At 37.4% G+C, this 20079-nt stretch overlaps 1 protein-coding gene across 2 annotated transcripts in view; it reads right to left on the bottom strand.

Annotated features, from left to right (window-relative positions):
- Nucleotides 1–20079, bottom strand: part of COL11A1 (collagen type XI alpha 1 chain) — a 133485-nt gene that overhangs the window by 8460 nt on the left and 104946 nt on the right. For both annotated transcript variants that reach the window (XM_086901517.1, XM_086901516.1), the window contains 15 exons: nt 18798–18851; nt 18124–18231; nt 17568–17621; nt 16603–16656; nt 16450–16503; nt 10061–10114; nt 9481–9588; nt 9245–9298; nt 8899–8952; nt 8342–8395; nt 3243–3296; nt 2766–2873; nt 2631–2684; nt 1557–1610; nt 402–509 (listed from right to left, as the gene is read on the bottom strand). In XM_086901517.1, coding sequence (XP_086757643.1) covers nt 402–509; nt 1557–1610; nt 2631–2684; nt 2766–2873; nt 3243–3296; nt 8342–8395; nt 8899–8952; nt 9245–9298; nt 9481–9588; nt 10061–10114; nt 16450–16503; nt 16603–16656; nt 17568–17621; nt 18124–18231; nt 18798–18851 — 1026 coding nt within the window. The remainder of the gene's footprint in view (nt 1–401; nt 510–1556; nt 1611–2630; nt 2685–2765; nt 2874–3242; nt 3297–8341; nt 8396–8898; nt 8953–9244; nt 9299–9480; nt 9589–10060; nt 10115–16449; nt 16504–16602; nt 16657–17567; nt 17622–18123; nt 18232–18797; nt 18852–20079) is intronic.

Below are 20079 nucleotides of genomic sequence, written 5' to 3'. Positions count from 1 at the left end.
TGTTCCTCTTCAGATTGGCTTGCAAACCTCTCATTTTACATAGTGCCCTAAAAACATGGCTTAGTAACTAGAAAAGAGGGAGCTGCTTTGGGTAATGCAATTAGTAAATATGATGAGATTGCTGCTGCTACTTTTATCTTGTTGCTAACTTGTTCTGTGTGCATGTTGGGGAGTATGCATTTCCTTCATTTTCTCAAACACTCTATAATATTTTAAGATGTTTAATTTTGCTGTGTTTGTACAATGCCTAAGAAAGTTCTAACCTCTTGCAGGAGTCTCTGGGTGTTAAATGCTTATAACAACTTTATGTCTTTCAAAAGGAAGCCTGGAAAATACATATATATATACACACTCCATGCTTGCATGGAACATGAATGGAAACACAAGTATGTTGTACTCACTGCATCACCCTTGGCTCCAGGAGATCCCTGTGGGCCAGGAAGACCCCTATCACCCTTTTCACCCTGTTCTCCTGGAGGTCCAATCAGGCCAATCAAACCAGGATGTCCCTAAACAAGATTCAAGAAAATATAGTTACCATACATTAAAGTAAATGTGTTGTACACATAAATTATACCTTTCACATGTTACCACTGTTGCTTGTCAACAATCAACCTGCAAACAAGTTATTCTAAAAACCTATTCATTATATTTATTATAACATATTTATTATATTTATTATAACATATTTATTATATGATTATTTAATATTTATGTATGTAATATGTATTTAACATATTTGTTATTTTAAAAGCATATTTATTATATATATTCTAAAAGCATATGGTTAGATGGTCTTTCAAATTTTCAGATTACTTACAAGTTGTGACTGCATATTCAGTGAAAGATCTAAGCACAAGGCAGCCCTTACTGAAAGCAGTACAGAAATCACAGTACCCTGGGCACAAATTTCATACCAATTTTCACATGTAGCTGCTATTAGCATCTCACAGAGCTCCACATGTGATATGGCTGCATAAACAGCTTATCCAAGGAGATAAACAAAACCTGCAGTTCACAAGGCACTGTCATATTCATGGCACTTTCTCTACAGTTTTTCTCTGATACACAGGCAATCAATATATTGTTGGGACTCCATAGGAAAATGCTATCCCAGATGTCTCAATCCATTATTCCAAAGGAAAGTATTACAGCTTTTAAATATTTATTATTTAATAAATATTATTTAAAATATTTAAAATAATAAAAATATTTATTATTATTCCATTCTTTTAAATAAAAATCGCCAATACTCATTATTTCTACTTGCTTTGTTCTTGTAAATCTGGCAGTTGTCTTTACATCAATATCTCCAGGATTTTCACTGCAAGGATCACATGGTCAATAGATTACCACACAGGCAGTAATCTTTCTCTTTCTAGGTGTTTCCAGGATATCAAATATTAAAACTTCATGATGACTATTAAGGCTGTGGGAAGCTGTTTGATAGGCGTGGTGCAATGCCTTGCTGATACAAACCCTACTGCTTCTTTCTGCTAATTTTATACAGATTTTAGACCAGACTGACAAAGCCTCAACCAATTAGCAAAGCATACCTTCTCTCCTTTGGAACCTGGGTCTCCTTTCAGTCCAGGCAAGCCAGGTGGGCCCTATGTAAATCAAGGGAAGTAATGTTAAAATGAGTTGTAACATCCCACTCAGATCATGTTTTCTAGAAACGTTATTAAAGGCAGTTCAAATCAAACTACACATTCAGTGGTTGATGGTTGTGATTGATGTGATTTAGAGCTCGAGATGAAGTATGTTTAAAAAATCATAATGATGCTACAGTGGTATTTCCTTTATAATTATAAATCTATAAAGGGTTGTATGACTAGAAATCTATGAAGCAGAGGGTGAACTAAATGTGAGAAATATTTAGATTTTATAAGAATGGCTGATTTTGTGTAATTTGTACAAAGTGAGGTAAAAAATGCAGGCCATGCCTGTACAATAGATATGAATTTTTCAGAGTCTGTTAATCTCACACTGCCTGTGTCCATGAGGAGTAGAGCCACTACACTGTGTCTGTCTCCTCACCACTGCTCTCCTGGTGGCAGTGGACAACTTCTGATATGAATAGGTGTGATAAGAGACCTTTTCCACCTGGCACATATTCAAAAATGCCATAACATTTCATGTACAAAATATTATTCAGTGCTTAGGGTTTCCATCTCCACTTCAGGATATCACTAGATGCAAAAGCCTAGGCAAATACATAATTCATGAATGAAATGTGAAATTTTTAAGCTTCTGGAATGCAGAATCAGACTTTTCACCTGCAGTGTGTTGTGCTCTACTGCAAATCAGGCTTCATACTCTCCTGATAGCAGTCTCCTGTGGAGGATGGGAGGGGAAGGAGGGAAACCTAACTCAGAAGCATAACAACTTTATTTTCTTAAAATCCAAAATTAAGTTGCAGCAATGCATTGAAAAATTCTTGTTGAGCTGACAGGAAGTCTGTGCATTTGTAAGCATGTAGTTAATATATTTTGAATGAAATACTAGTTCATTAATATACTCAGCTCCAGATTTTAACATAATATTTAAGCTCTCAAATGTTAGAAGAGATATCTCTGGTGATGTTTTTGGAGGCTTCTGTGACTGACATGTGGGAAAAGGAAGCTCACCAGAGGTCCAGGAGGGCCATCCTGACCTGGTGCTCCAGGCATACCTTGTTCTCCCTAGAAAAAACAAAAAGCTGGTTTTACCAGAGTATAAACAGGAAATGCAACATTTAAACTATTATGTACACTGTTACTTACCACAGGGCCAGGAATGCCCCGGAGACCCTCTGGGCCAGGTTTTCCTGCAGGGCCCTGTGGACCGACTGGCCCTGTTTTTCCAGGAGCCCCTTCTGCACCAGGTTCACCCTGGAAAGAACAGAGCAGGTCAGAGAGGGGGGATAATCAGTTTGGCACTGGAGGGATGTACAAGAGGGAAAGTACTTTTTAAAAGCCAGAGTTCTGCACAGGACAATTTCCTGAGTGCAATGGCTCTGGCTCCATAGAGAGATGTGGGGCCAGCAGAGCAGGTTCCCCTGGCTTGTTACAGGTGAGCTGTGTTGGGCCTGCACTGCTGGGTCCACTCCATTACATATTGCTACCAATTCTGGGTCTGAATTTGGATTTTGCAGATTATTACTTTAAAAAGTTCTACACTCAGTGCATCATAAGCAATTTACTTTTAATTTATAAACAGTTTATATTTCTATGCTTCAAAAAAAATCTTTAGTGTATTACCTTTGCACCTTTTTCACCTTGTCTGCCTTCAGCACCTGTAGCCCCAGGAGGTCCCTGTAAAATATGGACACTTAGCTCATAATGTCAGGTTTTTTCAAATATAACTGGTGGAAAAAATTCTGAAAGTGCAATTCCCTCTATATTAATAAGTAGAAAATGCTTAAAAAATAGCATTAAATTTCTTTTTTTGACATTTTATTCACAGGATAAAAAACACCAAACAGCCCTATACAATTTTCTGGGTTTTTAGAATGTCTAAAAGATGATGAGGTTCAAACCAAAGAATTAGCTTGGGGAAAAAAAATAAAAAGCAAAACAGGATATAAAAGAAAAAAGGCAATACAAATTTATATGAACAATAACAATTAATTTTAAACTTGCTTTGCATTGACTTCTATCTATTCACTGTAGTTTATCCACTCTTTCCAGAAAGGCTTCTCTTTCTGCAGCATGGCAAATACTTTATTCTCTAAGTCAGGGATGGGCTCAGTAAGGGGCCTGATTACATTTGGACATCCAAAAATTGACATATTGTCTGCTAAATATGAAAGTGAAAAATAAAAAGACATTTTTCTTCTCCAAAACATCAAGGGCTGGTTTTTAGGTCAGGTAATTAATATTCATAGTTTCAGTTATGAACAGTAGCAGTGTCTAGAATTTAATGTACTCTTCTGCAAATGGTTCTCTTATATGCTTAGTTTAGAAAAGATGCACTCAAGATAATGGACCAACTGTTCTCCTACAAGGTTAATTTTCAGCCTGGGAAATGTCTTTATTACAAGTAGCTATTTCTTGCCAACCAATGAGAAGCTTAAAGGAAAATTAAAGAAGAGTGACCATGCTCAAATGCTGTGATTTTGTGAATCTATATAAGACTCATCTGTTCATTAATGCAACATGCAGATTGTTACGTAGAAACTAAAAAAGAAGTTCTGAAGACCAGCAACTAGAAAAATTAAATCACTTCCATTTATTTACTGTTTTTTGCTTAACAACATACAGAAAAACAATTCTGGCTCCCTAAAGGTAAAGCACCAGAACATGATTTCAGTTTTACAAATATGAACTGTACTTCCAGTCAAACATCTGCCTGTTTGCTTTGTGAGCTCAGGGCTTTGGATCAGTGTTTGACCTAAAGCCATATTTTATATGAGAGTTGAATTTAGCCCAGATTTTTTTATAGCCTGACATATTTCACTGTCCACTGTTACTGGCACATACCTTGAGCAACTCCTCTGGTTTTAATTCCAGGAAATTTATATTCATTTTATAGCTATTTACATAGAAGTATATTAAGATCATTTGCTTCTGAAATTAAGCTTTCTCCAGGGTGACACTGAACATCTGCAGCACTGCATGAACCTTTTGGCCAACAGAGATACCTCAGAATTTACATCAAAAATAATGCCAAATGAATTGAATTGCCCACAGAGGACTTTGACTATTTGCTGTGGGTATCAATAGCTTTTTTCTTTGGTATTTTTAAGAGCTTTAAGGTGTAAAGGACTTAGTTTTAGTTCTTCAAAATACAGAGAAGCTTAAAAGCCAAATGCTGTCTCTTTAAAACAGGAAGAATATTTTAAATCGCTGCTGTTCCAATAATAATTAATTATGTCTGATGCATGTACCCCTTTGTGGAGTTGTAATTTGTTGGGTGGATCAGAGTTTGCAATGATAACAAGAAAGATCAACATGTACATAAATAAACTCAGAAACATTTTAGAAACATGACTTCTTTTCTTACATGAATTAATTTACATGTCCATTGTCCTTACTGCTTGAAAATTCCTTTCCCTGAAGCTCCCATATGGATTATAACCCACCCTATCTAAGAAACCAAAAAGGGTTGAATGTGGCAGTCTGTACTTGAGAAATATGGTCCCTGCATAATCTAGAAATGCAGCTGCAGCATGGATTAATTAGCAGGGCTAAACCCACTGTGATGGCGAAAATACAAATACAATGACTGACGAGTGCTGGGCAGGGAGTGCTCATTTTAGCCAGTGCCAAGGCTGCCCCAGGCACAGAGCTGCTGCAGGAGCCACTGGCCTGGCACTGCTGGGCTTCTGCAGAGACAAACTGCTCATTATTATTTATCTTACCTTCCTACACTGCTGTTGGTAGAGGCTGGGAAATTTTAACTGACAGAAAGGAACTCTTACAGAGTATTTTACATTAGTGCACGATTCTCCCCTCATCCCCAGCTACCATGCTGATTTTTATGAACACTGCACTGTAATTTTGGACATGCTGCTTGACACATTTTATGAACCAAGAAGACAAAAGAAATCATGCAGAAACAAACTTGTTCTCAATTTTTGTTACGTGAACCTATTGAATATTTTTCTCTGTTCTTCCGTGTTTCATTAAAATAATTTAAATTGCTGTTTATAGCTGTCTGTCATCTGGCTTAAAACACGACTTCCAACACAGAAAACCATTACCACATTTCATTGGCCTGCTGAGATAGGAACCTGGAGTATTGTTAGGTATTCTGTGCATTTGCAATCAAGAGAGAAAATCAGTTTAATTTTTAAGTGGTGAGTACATCCTGCTGAGGCAGCACCATGCTGTACCCAAAATGGAAAAAAATCTCCTTCATAGAAACACTTTATTTTTTCCAAAGTTATTCAATATTGTGTTTAAAGGCAACAAATCAAATAAACTTCTGCTTTGCAAAATTGCTGGCTTTGCTTCAGTGTAGACATCTCCTTTTAATGGAAGAAGATGGTATGGCCTCCAGTTGAGAACAAAAATATATCTTATTCTTGAGCTTTAAATTCTAACACCTTTTGGTTGGTGTGTGGAGGTTTATGTGTATGTGATGTGGACATCTGGTTGTCACTCCTGGGGAAAGCAGCCCAGCAGCAGATCCCAAAGCTCAAGTGCCTGGCACACTGAAGGGCTGGCAGGAACACAGGCAAGGAGGGCTGTCTGTGCTGATCTGTATTGACTGCATATTGATCTGAAGGAAAAATACTCTCTGATGGTGTCTTTTCCTCTTTTTAGCATTTTTCAGATGGAACTCAATGAATTCAATCTAGACTACTGTATGGCAAACCAAAAAGAAGTCCCAAAAGTAAGAGCAAGGGACTAAGTTTCAGGAAAATAATAATAACAACATAACTGTAGCGGGGTTCAGTCTGTATCTCTGTTTCTAGAGAAGCAGCCACAACTACTGCCATTACTTGCAGCTAAATTACACTGATGTATAAAACCTTCTGAGCATGCATTTTTCTGCTCTGTTGCATACACAGATCATTTAAGAAGTCAGAATATGTAAAATAATAATTACTATTTAATGAAAATTTTAAAAAAATCACTTTAAAATACTTTATCAATTAGTATGTCACAAAAGTCACCCTTTGTAGATTATGGTTTTGGCTTTTAAATTTCTTAGATACAAAGGAAAAACTATTTATGTCCATGTCTTTCACTAGAATTTGCTTCTCAGGGAGAGCTGGAGAAACTTTGTAATTCTGTAACTAAACAGAGATTGCTCAAAACTCTTATATCTGGTAATAAACATGATTTCAGGAGACCGGGCAGTAAAACTGAGGTCAGGACAGTTACAAAATAGAATGGAAGAGGGGAATGAAAATGAATAATAAAATAAATAAGGATCCTACTGTTGAGGATTTCAAGAGCCTTTGACTAAAAGTATGAATTCTCAGCTCTGCCAGCTCATTATTTTAGATACACAAACAAAAAAATGGAATATTGCTTTCTAGTAGTATGGCCAGAGTTGCACCTCACCAACAGCAATATTACTGCTGAAACTGTGTCCTTCTCAATCCAAATTAAAAGATTCTTGTTAGGGCTTTTTCTTGAAATTGATTCTACCATAAAGTGATGAAAACTAATGAAAAGCATCTTTTCCAGCTAAATATGAACCTTTCAGTCTTTCACTGTTTCTTTCTAGTGTAACATCAATATAATATATATTCTCTACAAGTTCGAAACATTCTGGTAGTCAAGTAATGTAGAATCTGATTCTACAAAATGTTTTATTCAAAATTCAGAAAGGAACTACATTGCAATATTTAGCCATGCATTTTTCCTAGATTGGGAATGTGTCAAATCACAATTTCCCATTTGACCATACAGATAACCTGGAATTTGTGCTTCAAAATTGTTTTTTTTTTTTGTCTAGGTGCATATAGAATATAGCCCATCTGGGAGGAGTAAGCTATTGCCTTTCTGTATAATAAAGCAGGAAGATTTAATTTGATGTCAAGCAAACATACTAATTGCTAATATTCAATCGAACCATATTTCAGTTCTAATAAGGTTGCTAATGCTACCATAATCATTTAGAACATTATAAATACTTTGCATGTTGGTGGAGCAAATAGATCACTGTGTAAAATAAATAAAACTAATTAGGCATGTCAGTTCACTCAAGCCCATTAAATCAAGCAATTTAACATATTTTGTTAAATAATTCTCAGCTTACGTTTAATAATGACACTTCTGTTTTTTAAAGTGTAAAAACTGCATCTAATTGCTCTCTGGAGCAGACCTAAGGGTTGATGCATCTACTACAGTTCTGTGACTGCAACATTATTTACTGGGTTTGATTAACTATATTTGTAAAGCCTGTGAACCTTCAAAGGCTTTAGAAATAATGGAATAGCTTCATAAATTACAGGAATGTCTGCCTGTTAGCTCTGTATGCAGAGGGGATGACACACTTTTTCACAATAGCTGCATTGAAATTATTTTATTTCTGAGACTAAAGACACCACAAGACACATTCTTCCTGCTCTCTGATAGCAGATATGTGCCTAAAGATGATGTCTGCTATTACTGTCCTACTAACTTCTGTCAGCAGACACTGAATTCTTGAGTGAAAAGAAGAAGCACCTTTATAGGTAAACAATAAATTCTTCCCTATGTATTTTTGTTCTTATATTCCATGTTAGCCATGTTAAAGAGCTTTCTCTGCTGTTTCTATTTTTTCATTTCTCATTACACTACTTTAAAGAAATGACAAATGTCATATATGAGTGTCCCAGCATAGAACAAGTAGCTGGAATTCGCTAGGACACAGTGTCTCAGAAAGAGGAGTGTACAAGAGAACATGAGATATTCCTTACTCTTTTCCCAGGAGGACCAGGTGGGCCAGCTTCACCTGAAGGACCTGGTGGACCCTGCAACAGAAAATTAAAAACTCAGCAGTAATAAAGGATGAAGTTAAGGATCTTTATTAAATACACAGATATCTGCCATGTGTTAGCCTCTTTCAGTGGACAGAATCTAGAAACAGAACTTTGATGCTTATATGGGTATTGGTCAGATACTGCTTAAGATCTTGGCATAATTTCATAAGTTCAGCTAATGAAGATTATTTGGCTGCAGCATTTCTTATGCTCAGAGCTGCTCTATTTTTAGTGCTCCTCAGCAGCTCCAGCACAAATCCTTTAACACATCACTACTTCTAAAAGAAACTGAGCTCTTGCTTGTGTTACTGTAATATGGGCAGTTCTACCTCTGCAAGGAAATAAATAGTGGTTTTTCAGTATAATAGAAAAAACATCTACTCTGAAAATATTTTTAAGAGTGTGACTGCATAGAAACCACTGATTTGGCTAAAGATACTTTCTTATCATCAGAGAGATCATGCAGGTGAAATAAAATGAGAGAAAAATCTTACAGGTTGACCAGGATCACCATCTTCACCCTTCTCTCCACCAACACCATCCTGACCCTACAGAATTCAAGGAAAATAAACAAAATTAAAAATTCAGCTAATTTAAGTCACTGACTTTCATACATGTATATAAGAGCACTACTTTTCTACAGAGCATTTTCCCAAAACATTATTTTTCAAAACTTTTAAAAGATTTCTAAATGTTTTTAAAGCCTTGAGAAATGAGTGAACAGAAAAGCAAAAGATCTTACAGGCAAGAGCTTGTGCCCAGACAAGAAAGAGACAGGGTCAACTAGAATTAAGTGCAAATTAAGACTTGGACCTAAAACTGTTTTTAAGGTATACTTACAGCTGGACCAGGTTCCCCAGGGGGACCAGGATCACCAGGAAAACCAACTGGGCCCTAGATCAGGAAAAAAAGCAAGGAATGTGTCGTCCATTGCTAAGCAGGTAGCACTTATCACAAATCATGTATGAAGCATATAATGAACGTAGTGCAGTTGTAGAAAATGCTATGGTTCTGTATTCACACAACTTCAGCAATGCCTCACAGTGGTTTGGGTTAGAATTATGAAGCTCACTTACTGGGTTACCCTTAGGCCCATCATCACCTGGAGGTCCTTTAGCACCTGGTGGTCCGGCTGCTCCAGGCGGACCAGCTTCACCTTTTTCTCCCCTTTCACCTTTGGGACCCTGTGGAAAACACATGAACACAAAAATGCCATCTGGAAATGGAAGGGCCAAAAAAAGGGATCACAATGGCAAACTAATTTTTTCCAGACAAGGCCCATGTCTGTCACTCCTCAGTAAATACTGGCATGTGAGTGGGAAATTAGGACCTCTCAGGTCAAGTGCCAAATTCTGTACCCAGTTTGTGTCAGTGAACTGTTTCCAGAAAGAAAAAGATGCAAGTCAGAGTGAATACTTATGGAAGGAAAAATAGGTATTCTTTTGGGAAATCTCCATCCTCTGTTAGTACAAGATGTGGCTAATATTATAAGGAAACAAATGTCATGTTGCAGGTATAAGTTCTTCACTGAAAATTCAAAGAAAACATGCACAAGGGCACAAGTGATCTGAGGAAATTCTTACCAAAGCAAGCACTGTCAGATACCTCAGTTCACCACAATAAATGTTAATGATAAGACAACAACATAATACTCACAGCTGTTCCAGATTCTCCAGGAGGTCCAGGGTTACCAGCTTCTCCAGGCTCACCCTACAGATGCATAAGAATAAAATTATTAGTCATTAGGGAGAATATTTCTATGAACTTACTTCTGTTACTACATATTCTTCCCATGCTTATTTATATAAACAGCATATAGGAACTGGTTTTTATTTGGTCTGCCTAGAGGGGGTTGAGTTATGTACATGGTTTTGCAGAACTGGAGTTAGAAATTTGAGAGATAATACATCAAATAAATGTTTTCTTGAGCCAGGGAGACTAAACTTCCCTTTGGGCTTTGGGAGATGTTCCCCTTTATTATCCCATATACTGCAAATTTCTTCTTTGTGATTATTGCTATAGCTACTGTTAGAAGAAGAAAAAAATTATATAAAGACCTAAGGATGAACTACTAGCATCAGTTAGAAAAACTTTCTCCACAGGCTTCAGAGGTGTGTGTCACATATTTACCACTGATGGAATTTATTTTGTAAAGCAGCTGGCTTTCAGATGATACTGTGTGAAAAGAAAATCTGTTCAAGTCAAAGATTGTGCACTACTAAGTGAACATTTAAGATAACTCAGTCTCCTTCTGAGCTAATACACAGTATTATCTCAAGGACTGTGTTTTCAATTCTTCATTTTAAAGTTTAGTTATGACCAATTATTTTCTAGCTTAGTGGTCTGATGCATAAACTTTTATAGAATACTCTTCTGTTAATATAATGTTTAGTTATTAGCATCACAGAGACACAAATCATGGAAGGGTAACAGAATATGTGATTGTTATGGAGTGCTTAGATGAGAAACACATACTCCTATCCCAAAGGATTTTTCAATCCAACTGCTAATGGGAGGAATTTTTCCCCCAAAATATATTCTTTTCCAAGCCAAATGAATGTTGCCAGTAATTACATCTATGAACAAGAATAGTTCAGTGCTGGAAATGCATTTGACCCAATCATTTACTGCATTCACAGAATTGGAATAAATTTGTGTGTCCTTCCTAACCTGTGTGATCTGCATGCCCCTCTTCATTATACAACAATTCAATTAATTCATGCATGTCTGTCATTTTCATGTGGTCAGTATAAAACTATAAATCACAAAATACAATTTTAAAACAAAGCTTATGGTGTAGATACTGAACTTTTTTTCAGTGAAGATCATAGCAGCATGACAACCTCACAGGGACCAGAATTTGGCCCAGTGCAAATATTTCATGAGATTAAAGGAAAATATTTCAGTACCCCTCAATTGAATTCCAGACTAGGAAAATTAACAGATAACCAGTATTTTAGGAGTAATATTAAAATGTCCTTCAAAAAGAGCACTATTAAAGGGTAAGTACACCTTTAGAAACTCAGGTATGTTTTATTAGATATACTTAAATTTATAGGAACCTCAAAAATTAATGATCCCTTTTAGTGTCTAATATTAATTTTCTTTTGTGATGTAGCATTCATTTTAAAACAAAACAAAATCTATAGTGGATGCTTCAGATCAATAAGCAGTAAGTATGTTTTCTAGGAGAATTCATACTCTTCATTTCCTTATTCCCTGCACAGCATTTCCTGAGTTTGCAGCCCCATTACCATTGGGATTTTGTCCATGCCTACTATCAATCGATTGAGATTTTTGTAGCAACAGAGAATGAAGTCTGCAATCAGCAAAAATATGTTATTCAAGTCAGTAACCATACTATAGCCACAGAGTGCTCTATATAGAGCATTTCCAAAGGTGAGCCCATGGCAGGACAAAACAGAGCAGTGACATAAGAGCACTGATTGTGCCCAGTCTTTGCTGGCAGGCCCTTGTGCAGCGTAATCCCCTTGGCAGCTTCTCAGAGGGAGAGTTCTTTTTCTGCCTTTCTGCCTAATGATACTGTAATTTATAATGATCCACGTTAGATTTATCATATGATTCTTACCCTTCCTGTGGACAAACACACCTTCATTCTATCATGCCACACTGCCTCTGACCTGCACTTGGGAGCACTGGGGGTGCCTGCTCCAGCACACTTGGAGATGCTGGTCTGTGCACAGCAGCTGCCCAGCAAGCAGCAGTGTGGAAAACTGAGAAATTGGAAGGACTAGAAAATGTCAAGATGTTCCCTTAAAGGGCATTTGTGAAAGATAAGACCAGTTAAAGTTTCATCTCACATTAATATTTCTATATCATTGCTCTACTAAAAAATGTGCCTCTTCCATGTATGCAGTCCTTGTTTTATCTGACAGTGATTTTTATATTCTAAGTATTAGGTACTATGAAATGCTGTATTTGGTTTAGATAGCTGTTAAATGAGTTAAACAGTATTTTGATAGAGAAGATTGTAGCTGATATATATTTACAGAGTGCATATTTATAGCTACTAAAACCTGTGTAATCTATAGTTGTTGTTGGCTCTTGTCTTTCTTTTCATTTTTAGTAGCAATGGCATTAATTCAGAGGCTGATGCACCTTCTCCACGAGAAATATTTCGTGTTCTATTGGGAAACAGATTTTATAACCTAATAATAAATTTATTCCATCTTTGGAGATTTTTCTTTCTTTTGTTAGCAGTTCAGATCTTTTAAAAGTTACTGTGGTCTTTCTTAGGCAAAGCCTTCCTCTGACAGAATTTCAAAAAGGAAAGACAGACATCTTAAATTACAAAGGATCATGTCATTTTGCAGACATGCTTAATTCTGAAAACCTCCTTGGATTAAGCAAGGAAAATGGTTTCTACCAAGCTAGGCAAAGTAGTTTAGAAGTTAAAATGTAAAAAAACATTATTAAAAAGTTCTAAGGTTTAAAAAAATATTGTTTTCCTTATGATCAGTTCTAGAGAGCTGTCCATACAAAGCACAGAAATAGTGGATGGAAGGCTGCCACCTTTTGGTTAAATTCTGGGATGTGGTGTTTCATTTTATAACAATGAGAGGAAGCTTTGCAACTGACTGTGTTTTGAAAATTTAGTTTTGCTCCTTTTTGCCATTCTCACAAAAAACAAGAAAAAAACCCAAACAAACAAAAGAGAAATTGCAACTTTAGAAGAGACTCCCCTTTGCATAGGTCTGCATATGTGTTATATTTAATGGCTCTATGGATAACTAAATTTAATTGAGAGAAATTCTAAAGGCTGTGTTTTCTGGGAGGGCTCTTGTTTACAAGCATGTTGGAAAGATGGAGAAGGATGAGAAAAAATCACAGTCAGTAGGTCATGTAAAGTTATTAAAAGTAATTTGTTAGGATGGGTATTCAGGTAGCCTAAACTGTCACAGACACACCTTGATTAGGTATCTTAGCAATGTCTACACATATGTGTATGGAGAAATGATATGCATGCATAAAATTGTCTGTGAACACTTATCAAACATGTTTCTAAACTTAGAGCCAGGATACTCAATTGATTTTGTTCTCTCACTTCCATCTGCAGTACAAATCAATGATTAAGCATGAGAACTATTGAACTCACTTGTTTACTGTGTGGGACTCCTTATTAGTGTTCTACTTTGGAAAGTTTTTAGAACAATATAATAGGAAGAAATTTAAATCCAGATGAGTGTAGTGTTTTTCTAACACCAGAATTTTTCACGCAGGAAACCAGCTCTGAGAGGCTACAGAACAAATGCTTAGGTTCTGCAGATGCTGAGTTTGCACTGCTCTCTAACTCTGATGGTTTATAATGTGCTGTGGAAGGGAGAAGGGGCAGAAGAACAGCACAGTGCTCACTGTGATTGTGATTAATATTATCACAAATTAGTTATCACAAATTAATCTAAATTAGAAAGGCAAATTTATTTCAGTAGGTTTTGTAGAAGTGTGGGGTTAACGTTACTCAATCTCTTTCCCCCGTGTTGTAAATTCTTATGTACATTCTAAGGCACAGGTTAGAGAAGTCATGAGCAACTTCCTGGCTACTTAGAATATCTGCATGTTAGACCTTTGATATCAAATTAGAGATAAGTGTATGTAGGTGTAGGTACATTTTGATTTTCCATTTCTTAATTAAAAGCAGAAGAAAGTGACTGCTCTTGGTGTGGCAGCTGGATTTAAGTGGTTCTGCTGAGTGTCAGACTCCAGGCCCTTGGTGGAGGCTACAGCATTAATAATGCAGGGCTACAGGAGCATTTGCAGTGCTGATGCCTTTGAGCATTCAGGCCCTTGTGTGCAGAGCAGGGGAAACAAGAAGCTAGTTAAAAATGCATGGCACTAAGTGTGACAAAATTTGTGTATCTCTGCCAGAAGATAAGGGGGCTTTGAAACCCCTATATCAATGAAAAAATATCTCCTGGTCAAACCATTAAAGTATGCAAGTGAGCAAACCTGATTCTCTCCTCAACAGTGACAGGGATGATGCCAAAATGTTTTTCCACATTCTTCACTGACTGCACTGAATTATCTGCAGTATGGTGTGCCTTTCCTGAAAGGGGTGCAGAGGCCAAAGCATGCTGACATAATAAGGAAAACACTGGGGGAAAAATGTGTGGGAAGAAAAGAAAAAGGCAAAATGCATGTTTTGTTTAAAAGCATGACCTGTCCTCCCATTGCAGCAGCTCCCCCTGACAAAACAACTCTTGATGATATCTCAGCTTGAAATCTCATTAAATGGAACTGAAATTAAGGAAGATATCCTAACAAGGAAAATACCCTGGCATGTACTAACACTTGAGGAGGTGGAGGAGGGAGGAAAGTAATTACAATTAATATAAACTTCCAAAATAATATACTTGGAAGCTTCTCTTTGTGAATGAAGAGACATGGAATATAAGCTAGGAAAATAAAAAGCAAGGAAATAAAAAATGACAACCAAGTGATAAACAGTCTGAACTTCACATTCTTGAATTAAATTTCATGGCCTAATCATCACAAACAGTGATTCTAAATCACACAGATGAGTTGCAGGGAGAAGCAAAGGAGGAAGGAGTTCAATATAAGGGAATGTGTTTAGAAAATGGCAGGAATATAATTTGATCATGAAATGCTGAAAAATAAAGAGGTGACTGAAACCAATGGCAAAATTCCCAACAAGTTCAACAGGCCACAGTCTTACACAAGGTGGGTTTTTTTAAAGCACTGAATATAATTGGGTGCTACCCCGAATGTTCTCATAACTAACATTTTTCTCAGTATTAGTCACAGGAAAATTTTTTCTTCCTACAATACCCATTATTTTCTATATTCCACCGACACATAGACTCTCTTTTCCCAGCAACTTTTTATTTCTCTCAAATCTTAGATTGTGTCACGTTTTTGGTACTCCTCCCAGAGAGAAAACTACAAATCCTGCAGTCCTTCACGATGCTAAGTTCTTTTTTAAAGTAGACTGGATGAACAATGTCATGAACTTGGGACATTAGAAGGAATAGCCTTGTTAATAATACAGTCAAACAGGAGGGCATAGTGTTTTGAATGTCTTGTACAATTTTTGGGAAAAAAGATTGAAAACACCAGAATGCTGCTCCTGAGAGGTGAGCTGATACTCAGAACCACATCCTGAGAAAGAAGCACTGCAGTGAGGCACTGCCAGCTTGACACAATGACATCTGCATGGGCTCACTACCCTCTGCTCTCAATGGACAAGGGAGACAAAGCAGGACATTTCTCCATCAAACCAAATACTATGTTACATTGTTCTAGGACGCTCTTCGCCACATCCTAGAGCACTAGCAAGAGATTCAGTTGATGGGCATGTAGAAAAAAAATACATGAAACACCTGAAGATTCTTTTAAAAGACTATTTTAGTTAGAAAAAGGGAAATCTTGCTTCATGTTCTGAAAAGTTATGGAAAGCTTTCTGAAAAACTACCAATACTGAGATTCTTGAATATATGTGATACTCTGTGGCAAATATTAAAAACTCGAGAACAATCTACATAGTTTCTTAATAAGCAATTTATAAAGAATACATTTCTATTTTGTTTCCTCCAATTTATGCTCCATTCAGAATCTTCTTTTCCATTCCAAAATGCAGGAAAAAAATAATGTTAAATCTGTAACGTTACAGCAAAAGGATTTTAGGCTTACATAGGTGATGTGGTCAAGGTCATGTAGCTTGATAAAATAAACATGAACAAGCATTTTAAGACTCTCTTTTGAACTTTTTTCTTTCTCAGCACTATATAATAGTTTACTCTGTTGCTTCAAATAAATCACAGAATAAAAGCCCTTATGTTCCTGCATTCCTCGTCTTTCCTTTAAGAGCTAGGAAGATACAATCTGGCATGTTCCTTGGGTAAAATATGAAAATAACAAATCCCAAACAAACTCACTTCATATCCTGGAAGAATATTTTCTGAATAGGGAACTGAAAACAGCAATGAAAATAATTTTAATGAATGAATGTCATGTAGCATTCCTATTCCAATGTTTTCTCTTTCTATGAAGTTTCCATCCACACTCACCTTTTCACCAACACCTCCAACAGAGCCAATTGAGCCTGGGGGGCCTTGGGGACCCTACAGTGATAAAAGATATTTGTTATTCCAAGTATCATTATCCAAAAGAGAGTGCTTATTACTCAATTAGCAAGACAGAAAAAATAGGTGTATTCTTACATCAGCTCCATTAGGACCCTGGGGACCTCTTGGACCTGGTGGGCCAGGTGGACCCTGTATCAAAGAGACAATGTGATATGACCAAATCATAGAACAGATATAATACAGTCACCCTCATGAAGAATTTCTGGCCAATGAAAAAGAATGTACTCTATCTGTAGAGGGCTTTTAATCTTTGCCATGCAGCAGGGCCAGCCTGCTGCCTGCTGGGTGAGTTCACAAGGTGACAGGATACCCAGGCTGTGTCACACAGTACCTGAGCTGGACATGACCCAATGCTTAGGAGCCCCTGAGGACTGGTTCCTCCCCTACAGGCTCTCTGCATGCCCACCCCACTGACAGAGACCCTGGACCAGCTCAAGTGTCTGTGACAGCCCTGGGGCAGAACTGCACCGTGGTGCCCACAGATGGGCAGGAGTGAAGCATCCAGACCTGGCACAAGGTGCTGGGGGTGCATGTAGAGTAGAGAGCTTGCATGGCAGTCAGGAACAGCCCACAAGGCATTCTGTCAGCAGGAGAAACAGCTGGAAAATGCATCACCCAGGGAAAGTAAACAGAGCCAGAGTGTTTACCATCTTCTGGCCTGCAGGTACCTGACACTGTACGTTAACAACAATGGCCAGAACTTGAGGAAGGCAGCTCCAGACTCTCTGGTGCAGTGGTACCTACTTTTCCTCTTTCTTTCCTGAACCTGATTGTCATTGTCCTGTCTCAGGCACACAAAGCATCTGCTTTGCTATCTCTATTTCAGTATTTTCTCATGTCACGTAAATCTTTGCATTAATAATTATAGATGTGGGAAAGCAAAGCAAGTCCCAGAGAGAGCTTATGTTACAAAAATGTTTCATACTTGGTCTCCAAGTTCAGGAGTAGTATCTTATCAAATGGTGAGCTATAGAGAAAATGCAATAATATATGGAGAATATTTATGTCCTTCAGAGTGACCAGTGGGGAAGAAGTCTTACCATTGGGCCCACATCACCATTTTCACCTTTTTCACCTGGTGGGCCAGGCAGACCCTAAAAAACACAGAGAAGAATACTGTAAGTAGCATCCCTGGAATATTTACTTATAAATCAATATGAAACAATGTAAATCAGATCTCCACATCAAACATTTGAACTTGGGAGGGGGCAGGATGGTGTAATAAGAAGAAAAAGATCTATTTGCACTAACATGGAAAGAAAGGGAAGGGAGTTTTTCATATTACAGTAAATGTATAGGTAATCCTAGGATGGTTAAACTAGGTGACACAATAAATCTGGGGGAAAAAGACCCCAAAAAATGCATACAGAAAGGTTAAACTGCGTGATTTCAAATCACTGCCAGGATTATCCAGAGCTCAGGTGGGTGTCTGGATAATTTATGCTGTGAGATATATATATATATATATATGTAAAGTCCTGCTGCATAAAATATCTGTATGCTATAATTTATTTAATAGAAGACAGTAGTAATTTACTTTCTGACACAGAAATCAGTGTTCTTACAGATGTAAAGTAAAATAATAAAGGAATTTACCTGTAAGCCAATAGGGCCTGGGGGCCCAGGGAAGCCTCGAGGACCTTCATCACCTTTTTGGCCAAACATCCCTTGCTGACCTCTTGGGCCTGGCTCTCCATCACCTCCCTGTTTGGAAACAATGAGGAGGAAAACTATCACAGCTCTGATAATAACAACAGGAAAAACTCCGTGACTGGAAATGGCTGGAAAACAACTACAAAAGGTCTCAGAATCACACCAGGTGTCTTTACAAATGCATGTTCACCATCTTGGCTGAATGAAATCTGTTACACAAACAGAATACCAGCACATGCTCTGGTTTAATATAGGCCAGTTAGTGCTGCATATCTCACAAAATTTTCCCCTGAATTCCCCCTCTTGAGACATTCTTTTAACTGCATCTGTACTGAGCTGCCAAACACACCACCAAGCAAGTTCACTGAAAGGATGGCCCCCATTCACTATTTACAGTATTTAATTTTTAATAATTTTTTCAAAATATTGCCCTGCAGTAAATCTGCCACACAGTAACACCCATGCAGGCTTGTTTACAATAAAGAACTGCACGTAAGTGGGCAGGGACAGAACTGTTAGTGGCATTTGGAAATGTATTCCTGAGGAAGGAGCAAACAAAGAAGTCAGTATCAGCTGAGTTATGCAAGGTTGGGGCTGGCTCTGCACAAGCTACTTACAGCTATACCCGGGGCTCCTACGGGACCCTGCAGACCTGGTGGACCCGGAGGACCCTGCAACAAACACATCCAAAAGGACAAGTCAGTGATTGTGACATCTGCAATGAGACTAAGAGCAAGCACAGACATGAGAGAAAACCCGACCTGCACGATCACAATCTATTCAGCACTTCCATGTTTCTCCATAAAGGATGTAGCACCATTCACAAGTTCTTTCCATTCAGGACAAACTATTTATCTCTCAAAAACTCAGATTTTTCACATCTATAATAGACAATGCTGGCATTTGTTAGAGGCTCATTTTTAATGAATAGATAGAATAGTTTCAGAATAGATTTCCATGCAAAAACGAATCAAAATGAATTTTTTTTTACAATTAAAAATATCATAACTGAGATTTATGCAGGATATCCCTCAACCTTTAAAGCACCATCTAAAAATCTATCTTTAATTCAAATGCTTATTATTTGGAGTAGCTTTTATGAAACTGCTAATTATTTTTGCAATGGCACAAAGCTTATTTTGACCTCCAGGAGACATGAAAAAGTGCAAGTTCTTGCTGAGCACTGGGAATCACATTCTCTTTGATATTGAGTCTCTTTTCAATTGAATGGCAAAAAAACCCACCAGTCTCTGAGAGGAACATATTTTTTTCATTCTCCCTGCAGAATAATAACTAAGTAATATTGCACATAATTAGAAGTCAGTCATGCAGATGTGATATAATGAAGCTATCAGAGTACAGGAATGCAAGATAGTACTTTATGATGAGGTTCAAATGATGTGGTAGTTTGGATCGTTTTTGCAACACTAGAGGAAGTAGACTGATAGACAGTGACACTAAGAAGGCACAAAACAGGCACTAACCTGGCCTTGGCTAATTCTAGTCTATTTCAGATGCCAAGTTGCCTGCAATTTCTAGGCTTCCAGCTCTGGTTTAGAACTGAATAATGCTGGGACTTACAGACTTTGTTAGGGCTAAAATTAGATTATTGTGCCCTTTATAAGGGGAATTAAATAAAGGGACTTCTTAAGTTTTGTAGTTTATTTCTTTATTTCTCTGGATTTTATATATATTTTGGAGCATTTTATTTTCTAGGGAGCATGAAGCATCAAGTTCTGTACTTCTTCCCTTTTACAGTTTTATTTTTGTCCCATACCTGATGGCAATACATAAAACAAAGCTTTCTAGCCTCTGTGATGACATATCTAAATGAAAGGACTCCAAGGAATGCTCCAGCTGACTGGCAAGTGTTACCATGAGAAAGGGATTTGGCATGCA

The sequence above is a fragment of the Cyanistes caeruleus genome, chromosome 9 (genome assembly GCF_971803275.1).
Source record: "Cyanistes caeruleus chromosome 9, bCyaCae1.hap1.1, whole genome shotgun sequence".
NCBI classification, from domain to species: domain Eukaryota; kingdom Metazoa; phylum Chordata; class Aves; order Passeriformes; family Paridae; genus Cyanistes; species Cyanistes caeruleus.
Note: the sequence above shows the minus strand (reverse complement) of the source record. Positions and strands in the feature narration are given on the sequence as shown.